Consider the following 12,911-nt stretch of genomic DNA (forward strand, 5'->3'; position numbering starts at 1 on the left):
TATGCGGTACCTTCCATGGAATCCCACACTCACCTGACGAAGGGGAAAGCCTCCGAAAGCTTGTGATTTTCAAATAAAACTGTTGGACTATAACCTGGTGTTGTAAGATTCCTTACATTTGTCCACCCCAGTCCATCACCAGCATCTCCACATCATGGCTACTTTAACTAAACCCCTCATGATTTTGAACACTTCTGTCAAATCTCTTCTCAACCTTCTCTGCTATAAGGAGAACAACCCCAGCTTCTCCAGTCTATCCACGTAACTGAAGTCCCTCATCCCTGGCACCATTCTAGTAAATCTTTTTTTCTCTAAGGCCTTCACATCCTTCCTAAAGTGCGGTGCCCACAATTGGACACATTACTCCAGTTGTGGCTGAACCAGTTTTTATAAAGGTTCAACATAACTTTCTTGCTTTTGTACTCTATGCCCAGGATCCCATATGCTTTTTTAACCACTTTCTCAACCTGTCCTGCCACCGTCAAAGATTTGTGCACATATACCCCCAATTCTGTCTGTTCCTGCACATCCCTTTAGAATTGTACCCTCTAGTTTATATTGCCTCTCCTCATTCTTCCTGTCAAAATGTATCACTCAGCACTTCTCTGCATTAAATTTCATCTGCCATGTGTCTGCCCATTCCACCAGCCTGTCTGTGTCCTCTTGAAGTCTATTATTATCCTACTCACTGTTTACTACCCTCAGTTGAAGAAACAATCATTTCTCCAGTAGAGGGCCTATAACCAGCTTAGGCTAACAGAGGAAGAGATATCTTCAATTTATTCAGACAGTTTTATCTTCTTTGTACGCCTACCCGGTTTATGCTGGCACTCTCCCTCACTACTCCCTCTCAGTGTATGCTGGCACTCTCCCTCACTACTCCCTCTCAGTGTATGCTGGCACTCTCCCTCACTACTCCCTCTCAGTGTATGCTGGAACTCCCCCTCACTAATCCCTCTCAGTTAATACTGGCACTCTCCCTCACTACTCCCTCTCAGTTAATACTGACGCTCTCCCTCACTACTCTCTCTCAGTTAATACTGACGCTCTCCCTCACTACTCCCTCTCAGTTAATACTGACGCTCTCCCTCACTACTCTCTCTCAGTGTATGCTTGGAACTCCCCCTCACTACTCCCTCTCAGTTAATACTGACGCTCTCCCTCACTACTCCCTCTCAGTGTATGCTGGAACTCCCCCTCACTGCTCTCTCTCAGTTAATACTGACGCTCTCCCTCACTACTCCCTCTCAGTGTATGCTGGAACTCCCCCTCACTACTCCCTCTCAGTTAATACTGACGCTCTCCCTCACTACTCCCTCTCAGTTAATACTGACACTCTCCCTCACTACTCTCTCTCAGTTAATACTGACACTCTCCCTCACTACTCCCTCTCAGTTAATACTGGAACTCTCCCTCACTACTCCCTCTCAGTTAATACTGACACTCTCCCTCACTACTCCCTCTCAGTTAATACTGGCACTCTCCCTCACTACTCCCTCTCAGTTAATACTGGCACTCTCCCTCACTACTCCCTCTCAGTTAATACTGACGCTCTCCCTCACTACTCCCTCTCAGTTAATACTGGCACTCTCCCTCACTACTCTCTCTCAGTTAATACTGGAACTCTCCCTCACTACTCCCTCTCAGTTAATACTGGCACTCCCCCTCACTACTCCCTCTCAGTTAATACTGACGCTCTCCCTCACTACTCCCTCTCAGAGTATGCTGGAACTCTCCCTCACTACTCCCTCTCAGTTAATACTGGCACTCCCCCTCACTACTCCCTCTCAGTTAATACTGGCACTCTCCCTCACTACTCCCTCTCAGTTAATACTGATGCTCTCCCTCACTACTCCCTCTCAGTTAATACTGGCACTCTCCCTCACTACTCCCTCTCAGTTAATACTGGCACTCTCCCTCACTACTCCCTCTCAGTTAATACTGGCACTCTCCCTCACTACTCCCTCTCAGTTAATACTGACGCTCTCCCTCACTACTCCCTCTCAGTTAATACTGGCACTCTCCCTCACTACTCCCTCTCAGTTAATACTGGCACTCTCCCTCACTACTCCCTCTCAGTTAATACTGGCACTCTCCCTCACTACTCCCTCTCAGTTAATACTGATGCTCTCCCTCACTACTCCCTCTCAGTTAATACTGGCACTCTCCCTCACTACTCCCTCTCAGTTAATATTGGCACTCTCCTTCCACCTCCACCATAAAGTATCATTCCCAACTTCTGTCCCTTTCTCCCATTCACTGCCATCCACCTCCCTTTCTTTCACTGCCATCCGCTCTCCCTCCCCATCCCATCCATTTCTCCCTTGTGATACGTTATGCCCCCTTTCCCTTGCCATGCATTCTGGCGCTCCCTCTAGCTGTATTCGCCCCCCTCACCCTGCATTCTGCCCTCCTCCCTTCATGATGCATTCTGACACCTTCCCCTCCCCTTTGCCATGCATTTCCTCCCTCGCCATCCATTTCCCCCCTCACTCCTCCCCAAATCTGCTGGCTAACACCCCACACTAGTCTCACTTCTCCTCTCACCATTTCTACCAGTGGCAAGGATTGCTGACTCTGTAGATTGCAGGCGGGAACTCATATTCTTGCAAGAATTTGAGTATACAGTGTAGAGAGGCACCACTCTTATCCATTAGTACTAAAGGCATTGTGAAAAGGAGAAGTGAGACCTATCTGGTGCTTTAGCCACCAGACTCCAAAGGAGTGGGATGGTGGGTGTGTGGCCCAGAGGGGGGGCTTAGCTGCATCAATTCAGGTCATCAAGCACTGACACACTGACTGGGCACCGAAAATGCTGTCACCATGAAAGAAAGAATTGCATTTATGTTGGTCCTTTCACAACCTCAGGATGTCCCAACTCGCTTCACAACCAATGATGTACTTTTGAAGTGTAGTCACTGTTGTAATGAAATGCTGGTGGTTGGCATGTATGTAAATATTTTGCCAGGAAAACCGTAAAGTCTCGAAATATCTCCTTAAACTATATCAGTGTCACAAATGATGTAGAAGTAGCCTCTGTGGTATTAGTTTGGCAGAACTGTTCGCAGTTTAGTTGTTTTTATTTGCTGTTAAGGTTATTAAAGTATGGGGAATTTTCATTTGGTTAATTTTGATTAACTGATTGTGTATGTGCCAGACTTTGAATGAGTTTACATGAAACGGAGTAAGTGTCTGAGTGACACTTACAATAACCTATCTGGTTGTGCCGAGCTTGGTTTGTCTTCCCCAGTTTTGATTTATCCTAAGAAATCCACAATTGATCCACCTCACTTTGCTAAGTGCTGTAATAGTGGGAATTATGCAAATCTTTGTACTTTCAGGCTGAGCTCTGTCACCTTGGATGTGGCAAACCCCAATGCCATCGACATTCTCCCTGCAGTGGATGTTGAACACTGTGAATGCCCACCAGGCTACTCTGGGATTTCCTGTGAGGTAATACAGAAAACTCTTGTCTTTTGATTACATTTTTATATCAACATTTTCAATGCTAGAGAGAGGATCTAAAGAAACATTGACTCTTGTGTTACAGACCACTTTTCATCTTGTGCTAATGTCAATAGGATTTGTTGCCTTTCAGTTGTGCAGAACTGCTAATGCCCTTCCTTCCCAAGTATACAACAGAGTACCAGTAAATAGACCGTGAAAATGGCAGACTCTTAAAAAAAAATAGAGGCTCTCTCATGAAGAGCGAGGAATGACATGTACCAGTGTATTATCTACACAGTAGGCACATCTTCCATGGTGATATCGGTATCTCTCTATTTTGATCTCTGTTTTGTCAAAATATGACTTCATAATATGTGCGGTTTCTAATCTGTTCTATGGCCATTCTCCACTTAATTTGGTAGTGCAAACAATATCAGAAATTTCAGTTTAAAAGTAGGCTTTTCAGCCCATTGCATCAGTGCAGTGCTAGTTCTCTCACTACAACTGTCTACTCCAATGCACTTCTCTGCTCTTTTCCCATGTCCTTTAATACTTTTCTTCTTCAAGTGTCTCTGATACAATGTGATTGATTAAGCTTCACATGTCACTTAATGGTAAAGCATTTACCGCTCCACCCCTTATGCTTCCAATTCCAATCCTGACTTTATGCACCAATAACTCATCACCCAGTAACAAATCACCTAGTGAATCTACTTTGCGCCTTTTGAATGATTCCAAAACTTTTAACAGATCTGTGTATTGGTGCACCTAGATCACTCTGTTCCTCTGCTGCACTGAGAATTTTACCATTCAAAAATAGATACTTGTGAAAAACCCAAAGTGCATGTAGTCACGCACCAGTAATGATTTGAAAATCAAGACTATGATCTTTTCACCGGCATGGACATGATGGGCCGAATGGCCTCCTTCTGTGCTATAACTTTCCATGATTCTATCTCGCTTTTGTCAATATGCTATCTTGTTTAATTCTAATTTATGAATAAATTCTGGTTTTATTAACTAGTAGTTCCTGAGTTTATTCTCATTCAGGAAAAGCAGCCAGAAGGAGTTTGTAATTTGAAGAAAATCAAATGAGTAGTTTTGTAATTATTTCATTTCTTCAATAAGCTGAAGCTGAAAAATAAATGCAATAGACCTTTGTGACATGTGTAACTAACTTTCTATAATTTATTTTTATACACACCTGGGGATGAAATTTGTCCTGTCAATAATTTTATTGGAAAAAGTCAGCGTTGAATATGAAATGGAAATCCTATTTTGTACTCGCACTGACTTATTCTCTAAAGTTATTGCTTGGAGAAATTTCAACCGAATGTACACCTTTTAAAGGAGTATGCATAAATTACAATACAAATATGAAAATTCAGAAACATGTTTTTTGTGTGTTCACAGCACTTGAATAACAAATTGCTTTGTCACTTGACAGCCAAACATTGCTTAATTTCTCAATGTTCCAAGCTTTGCTGAAATAGCGTGATATCATCAAGGATATAACTTGTGAAGCACACCATGTATGTCCTTATCTTTTTGAAACTAAAAAGATAATTTTGTGAGGCTTCATTCGTGGTGTTGAGCTTTAGACCAGACCGTGGGTTGCAGAATCATCCCTATTGTGTTATAGCCCTATTTCTGACCCATACTTTCGTCTGCTGAGGCTCAGTTTCAAGGACTGTTATTCTTAAAGGGGCAGCTACAGGCTGCTCTGAAAATAGGGGAAAAAAACACTGTGGCACGGAGAAGCATGAATGTTCCTCCTGGCCCCTCAAAAAATCTTCCCACCCACCGCCAGTCCCTTTGTGCTCCATACACCCACCTTTAAAGGCCCCCGTTCAGTGCTGGCAGCTTGCCAAAAGTATTCTGACCCTGAAAGTGGTTCTGGTCTCTCACTGGTGTCATTGGTTGGGCAGTGCCAGCGCTACGCCCACCACCCACTTGATGTGCACCCTAAATATAAATGGCCCGCGGGTGTCTTCAAGGGAGCAAAGAGTGTGACCCCGCCTCTTCAATGAATTCTCACGCCATTCTTTACATTATTTATTTACTCATACTTGTGAGAATTCTACCTTTCCACATGAACATGACGTCCCCACATAATGCTATTACCCAAAGATTATTTTTTTAAAAATGAATCCAAGAAAGAGATCTTTAGGAATGTTCTTTGAATTATAAATTGGCATACTAGAACGTTAAGAGATATCAGAAATGCTCTGCAGTGGGATTTTTGTACTCAATTATTATTTTCAATAGACTTGCATCCCAGGTTTTTATCGTGTTGATGGAATATTGTTTGGAGGCATCTGTCAGCAGTGTGAATGCAATGGTCACGCTACAGAATGTGACACTAATGGCACTTGCTTGGTAAGTTCCAGTTAATGCAATTTATCTTATATACGATCAGATGTGAGGTGAAATTCTAAAAGCAGAATATTTTTATTGTGGTCCAGGGGAGCTGGTTTATATATACAGTTTCACATTTATTTATAAAATCTTGCTTAAATAAGGCTGGTCTCAACAATGGGAACTTTGCCAAGCCCATGGGTGCTGAGGCTAACTGTACCGCTGCCGCACGGCCCCAACTGAGATCAGCAAAACCATGGTCAGGCTGTGCATCTTTACTACTTTTGTTTTTTTATATGAAGTACTGTATTATTTAAAAATATAAAGACAGTTACCATTTTTAAATCCTTGGGGAGTGCAAAGGAGAACTTGCAATTATGGTGAGTTATTTTTTGCACGTATTATATTTTAAATGAACTATACACTGCTTCCAGGACTGTCGGCACAACACGACCGGACCAAATTGTGGTCAGTGCGCCCCCGGTTTATATGGCGATCCCACCAGAGGTACAACTGAGGACTGCCAGCCATGTGCCTGCCCACTGAATATTTCCTCTAACAAGTAAGCCTGCTGTTGTTTTTAGAGCAAGGGATGTTAATTAACGCTGTTGCCTTGCTTCAACCTCTAGCAACTGTAATCACAGTAATAAAGAGGAAATTCAATAATTTTGACACTGAATACTTCCTTTCTGCACAAATATTTTGTGTACATTAAATATACTTTGTAGAACATTTGTCAAAATTCATGATGTTCTGCAGTAGTAGAATGGCATTTCACTCCATTTATTCTATAACCTAACTGTAAAATATTGTGACTGAATCTGCACCTAAACCCTAGGATGAAGTCCATCAGGACCATTCTCCAGCCCTCAATGTAGCCATCATATTGAAAATCCCATTTTAGGTTAAATAGTTGGGGTCTTAAGCAGAGATTCAAGGTTATATTATCATTGGCTACTTAGCTAATAAAAACTTTTTAACCCTGTGACCAAATAATAATTCATATGTTTATTCAAAATAAATTCCCTATTTTGTAGCAAAGTTTTGGACAATATGAATGGTAGCAGTAAAAGTAGAATGCAAAAATCATTCTGAATTAATATTTCTTTAAACTTAACTGCTATATATTAATTAAAAGAGCAGAACATTTTAACTGGCTGATTTAATCAAATGATAGAAATGGAATACTCTCTTCCCTTTATGAGCAAACTCTTTACAAACACTAACCACATCCCGCAGTCTTCCTCTACAATGCCAGAAAAATTAAAGGTGAGAACTGTTCACACTGGAAAATGGGACACTTTCCCATTTTGGGAACCCAGTGTCACCATTAAAATTCCAGGTCTGATAAAGCAGTTAGATGTAGTATAAACTGCCCTTTACTCTTGCCCAATAATGTGTCTTAACCCCTAACCTGAGAAGAGCACCCCAACTGATATTTTTCCATTTTCCACTCTGACTACCCTGAAGCAGATTGTCAATTTAGTACCAAATCAGGGACAGTCTAAGGTTGTGGTCCTACTGGGCACTGGATTCAGACTTGCTAAACGTATTTCGCAAAGGACCCTTTGCAAACGATTCATCCCATCAGTTTGAACTGGATACGAAACAAGGTCCCATCCCAGAGGTGAAAGACCATTACTTAAGTTACTGCATCAGTCAGTTATCCAAACAAGCTAATTTAAAAGGATTATAGTTTTTACCCACTTGGAGCCATTCTGTGGATGCTCTCATGTTTTAATAACTGAAGCACATTTAATGTTGTTTTTTATTTCTCCAGTTTCAGTCCTACCTGCCACTTAAACAAAACAGGAGAAGTCATATGTGACCAATGCCGACTGGGCTATACAGGACCGAAATGTGACAGGTAGTAGTTAAAGACTATGGAATGTCGGTAAATGGTTTTTAGTTAAGGTGTGATTAACTCTTTGCCATTCACAATTTTAATTTCTTTATGTTTGTATATTGTGATTCCCCGAATCTTGACACATTTCAGCTGCACATTACTGTCAACATCTCACTAATTAAAGTAAAATTTTCAAAACTGAAGTTTTATTGTGAAATCCAGGTGAAGGAACAATGGCCTGTATAATAGGATACCATCAAGGTTGAAAGCAGCAGAAGAGAAATTGAAATGAATCAGTGGCTAGGTGTTGCTTTTTGATTGTGAGAGGAAGGAAAGACTGAGGGAGGTATGGAGTGCCACAGTTTTGAGATCTTGTAAAAGAATGAGTTAGCATTGAATATGATGGGATGAATCTCACAGTGAGATTGCAGGGAGGAGATAAAGGGCCTGAAATTCTGACAACACAATCGGAGCTGTGGTGGAGATGGACTTCCACCCGCCTTTAGGTAGCGATGCCAATTTACATAGGCAGAAATGTGCAGAATGTTTAAATACAGCTGGGAATACATCTCATGAGAGGGCGGAATACCTGGAAGAAAGGCAGAGACCCGGTGCAGCAGCAAGATGTTGAACCTGCTGCTGCTTAAAGAGGCAATGGCAGCACTGGAGGAAGAGGCAACCTAGATGACAAAGGTCGAAGAAATGAGCGGCATACCGTAGGGAGCCAGACCTGCTTGTCCTCATAACGGAGCAGCGGGAACTGTCTGTTTGGAGTCAGGAGCCAGAATGCGGTGCACAAGTATGTGGTGCAGGGAGGTGGCAGTGTGTGCCACCATCTTGAATCCCAGGACTCCTTTGCAATTCAGGAAAAATTTAATGACCTCACCAGAGGAGCCAAGGTAAGCTACCTGCTCTCTCTGTGGCACTCTTTCATTTATTGCCTTCACGGCACCACAAAACTCTTGACAGCAGCGAGCAGAGGCTCTGCAAAAGCTAGCCCTTGGTTCCCAAATCTGTGCCCTCACATCCCTGGGGTTCTGCTCTAAAAAGAGGATGCTAGATGAATCTCACACTCACGTGGAGGCACTGAGGGCCACCTTGGAGAAGCTGAAACAGATGGTAGCAGCCGTGGCGATGACAAATTCCTTTCAGTGCCAGTATCCAAGAAGGATTCGACAGGGAAGATGAGGAGAATTTTTTTTTTATGCAGCGCAGTTATGACCTGGAATGCACTGCCTGAACGGGTGGTGGAAGCAGATTCAATAGTAACTTTCAAAAGGGACTTGGATATATACTTGAAAAGGAAAAATTTACAGAGCTATGGGGAAAGAGCAGGGGATTGGCACTCATTGGATCGCTCTGTCAAAGAGCCGGCACAGGCACGATGGGCTGAATGGCCTTCTGTGCTGTATGATTCAAGGATGCAGTGTTACCTGCAGTGATTAGTGGCATTGTGAACATCTGCATCCATCCCCCAAACAGAGAGGCTTCAATATAGTCAGTGCGAAAAAAGTGGATGCCTTGACTACAGGCCTTCAGTGCGATGGAAACAGCTTTGGGATGATATCTCTCGGGGTCTGTAGAATCTGACAGATACTGTCAGGTCTGCCCTATTGCTGAACAGTGGGTACTCAGATCCAAGACCCAACACAAGTGGCATGGCTAGAATCCAAATTCATGATACCATCCTCCCTTCTGAAGACAGCTTGTGACCTTTCCAGCCAGCCCTCATGTAGGCGTCAGGATAAAGGATAATGGCTGCCCATGCCCCTGCAGCGGTGACAAAACCAGCTGGAGTCCATGTGAGATAACAGAAGCTCCGATAAGGGCCATCTCGGTACCACAGGACAGTCAAACACCATTGGTGTCCCTGGCCCACAGTTATCAGCTCAGTGCAGTACCAGGATAGGTTTGAGAAGCACCATAGTGATAACGAGAAGCATTTGCTGTAAATATATGTGTGCACGGTGAAACCACCTTGTGATATGAAATCCAGTGTTCTGAAGTAAATTCGTTCTTTGTTTTTTGTTTGTTTGAGAGGGTGTTTGGAGGTCAACTTGTAACAGGAGACAGAGCTCCTTCTGTGCCTCCTTAACAAACTGTTGCCCACTTAAGCAGACCTCCTCTCAGACAGTGTCGAGGGAGCGGCATGGTCTGTACACTCTGGTGGAAGGATACCTCTTAGTAGATCTTCTCCTTTGCTGTAGTTTTATCGTACATGCCTCTCTCATGTCCTCCTCCCCTGCTCCTGTGCTTCCTTCATCATAAAGAGATATATGGCAATACCCATAGGGAACCCTATATTAAGGGCTGTGTGACAGAAAAGTGGAAATCAAAAAAATTCAAAATTGCTGAAAGGAAGCTTGCAGATTGCTTTCCAAATTTCACAGAGGAGAAAAGATATCTCTAATTGTTCCAGTCAAAGCTGATGTTTCGAAGTTTGTGGACATTCAAACACGCAACCACTCCTGGTTTGACAAGACATGCGAGGTTGCACGCTGGTTCTGCTGCTGAGGAGTCAGATGATGTCTTCGATGGGCCAGGGAACAGAAGAAGGCTGATGGGCATACACCACCAAATGGAAAGCCTGCCAGAAAGCCTACGCACAATGTCAAGGGGCATGGAGGAGTCCAGCTCCAACTTGGCACAGGGCTTTGAGCAGAGCTTGGAGCCCATCCTTTCCCACATGGTCACCTCCATCAGCACACCTGTGGAACCCACCATGATACAGATTCTGATGACCGATGTCACAGCTTCCATTACAGCACAAACAGCTTCCATTGCAGCACAGCTTCCATTGCAGCACAAACAGCTTTCATTGCAGCACAAACAGCTTTCATTGCAGCACAAACAGCTTCCGTTGCAGCACAAACAGTTTCCATTGCAGCACAAACAGCTTCCGTTGCAGCACAAACAGCTTCCGTTGCAGCACAAACAGTTTCCATTGCAGCACAAACAGCTTCCGTTGCAGCACAAACAGTTTCCGTTGCAGCACAAACAGTTTCCATTGCAGCACAAACAGTTTCCATTGCAGCACAAACATCTGCCATCCAAGGTCTGACTGCTGCGATTGGAGCTCAGACTGCTGCCTTGGGAGCTCAGACTGCTGCCTTGGGAGCTCAGACTGCTGCCTTGGGAGCTCAGACTGCTGCCTTGGAAGCTTAGACTGCTGCTATCGTGGCTCTGGGTTCCACTGTGGAACAGGGCTTCCAGGGCGTCACAGCAATCCAGCAATCTGTTCTTCAGCAGATCATCAGGATTGCTAAGGCGTCGCCCGGGAGAGTGGCAGTGGCGCCATGGAACATGAACCTGCTGTCCTCTCTCAGGGTGACAGCATTCCTGCTCCCACCCCTGTCACTCCACCAGTGCAGTTGCCATTGCCTGTCAGCCAGCCAGGCCAGACTGCTGCAGCCCAGGCTGAGATGGTGCAGTCTGCAGCCCAGAGCTTTTCGAGGTCGTCCTTCAAGGCCATCTGCATTCTCCTCCATTGAAGATCAGCGGCCTTCCACCACCCATGCTCCAGCCACAGGGGATGCACCTCGTAGGAGCACTAGGAAAGGTAAAGGCACATGAACAACAGGCATTAATGGAATGCATAAGGGTGAACAGTCTCATTTTATTTGAATTATGATATGTGTTAATTTATAAATTTGGATTTGAATTTGTATTTGGTGTTGGTTTTCATTTCTGCGATGGGCTGAGGGAAGAAGCAAAATGTAATCATAAGGAGGATGATTTGATGGTCACGTGGGAGCAGAAAGGTAATGAGTGTGGGACTGTTGGTGAATGGGGAGGTGTCATTGAGGTTACTGGTATCGCTTATTAATCATCTGATCACGCAGAGCCCTGGCAGACAGGGCCTGTATACACTGTTGCCTCCCTGCCTCTTCCTCCACTTCCTGCTGCACTTCCTCCTCCTCCACTTTCTCCTCCGTCTCTTCCTCCACCTCCTCTGCATCTTCCTCCTCTTCCTCTGCCTCTGGCTCAGGTTCTCGCTGGATCGGCGGTGGCAAGGGCTGTCCCCTCATAATGATGAGGTTGTGCAGCATGCAGCATACGGCGACAAATCTTGATACCGACTCAACTAAGTACTGCAGGGCTCCTCCAGAGTGGTTCAGGCAGTGGAAACGTTGCTTGAGGACACCTATGGTGTGCTCGATGATGTTCCATGTGGCAGCATAGCTCTCGTACACTTGCTGTGCACGAGTGCATGCGTTCTGGACCAGAGTCACGAGTCACTTCATGAGGAGATAACCCTTGTTGCCCAGTAGCCAGCCTTTGACTTGCCGTTTGAAATATAGGTGGCACATTGGACTGCCGCAGAATGAAGGAATCATGACTGCTGCTAGGATAGCGGGCATTGACCTACATGAAGCGCTGCGTGTGGTCGCACACCAGCTGCACATTGAGGGAGTGGAATCCCTTTCTGTTCGAGTTCAGATGTGGAGCACGCTTGGCAATATGTGTGCAGTCAATGGCACCCTGCACCACGGGGAATCCTGCAATGCAAACAAACCCTCGTGCTCGCTCCTGCTGCTTGTCTCTGTCAAGAGGGAACGTGATGAATCTGTTTCTGAGTGCGTACAGAGTCTCCGTGACCTCCCTTATACAGGAGTGCACTGCAAACTGCGACATATTGCTTATATCGCCAGCAGCAGCCTGAAAGGAACCAGAGCCGTAAAAATTAAGCGCCACGGTTACCTTGACAGCCACAGGCAATGCTGTCCTTGCCCTGCTCTGAGGCTGCAGTTTGTGGCTTCAGCAGTTGACAAATCTCAGTCACGACCTCTTTTGTGAACCGCAGACCTCGGATGCACTGCTCATCGCTGAAGTTGAAGTAAGAGAATTGGTCCCTGAAGGCTGGGCTCCTCCTCTCCTCCTCCATCTTCCAGCAGCTTGTCCTGCTCTGCGTGGCCTCTCTTCATGCTCCCAGTCATGTTCAATTCCCAGAGGAAGCTCTAGCAGGCCACCCATGTCTGAAAGTAGTATTGTTTAGCACACTATTTTAAATGCCACTAACAGTATTGCAAGACCATCTAGACCACTCTCTATAGAATACTGCAACTTTCTCCAAGTATTGGAAACTTCCACAAACACCCACAATTGTACCAGCAGCCAGAATAACTAATCCAGCAACTAACCTGTAACTCCTGCATGATCCCTTTAAATGATGAGGGGGTTCCTTCATGCCCTTTAACTCCTGTTTAGTTGTGTGAGGTTTAGACAGTACGTTGTCTGGAGCGGGGAGTTCGAAAATGCC

At 44.7% G+C, this 12,911-nt stretch overlaps 1 protein-coding gene across 2 annotated transcripts in view; it reads left to right on the plus strand.

Moving 5' to 3' along the window:
• The window catches only part of lama1 (laminin, alpha 1), a 361,123-nt gene that overhangs the window by 179,599 nt on the left and 168,613 nt on the right, over positions 1-12,911 (plus strand). For both annotated transcript variants that reach the window (XM_067978409.1, XM_067978414.1), the window contains exons 15-18: positions 3,342-3,453; positions 5,716-5,826; positions 6,240-6,367; positions 7,586-7,672. In XM_067978409.1, coding sequence (XP_067834510.1) covers positions 3,342-3,453; positions 5,716-5,826; positions 6,240-6,367; positions 7,586-7,672 — 438 coding nt within the window. The remainder of the gene's footprint in view (positions 1-3,341; positions 3,454-5,715; positions 5,827-6,239; positions 6,368-7,585; positions 7,673-12,911) is intronic.

This window comes from Heptranchias perlo, chromosome 3 (genome assembly GCF_035084215.1).
Source record: "Heptranchias perlo isolate sHepPer1 chromosome 3, sHepPer1.hap1, whole genome shotgun sequence".
Lineage (NCBI taxonomy): Eukaryota > Metazoa > Chordata > Chondrichthyes > Hexanchiformes > Hexanchidae > Heptranchias > Heptranchias perlo.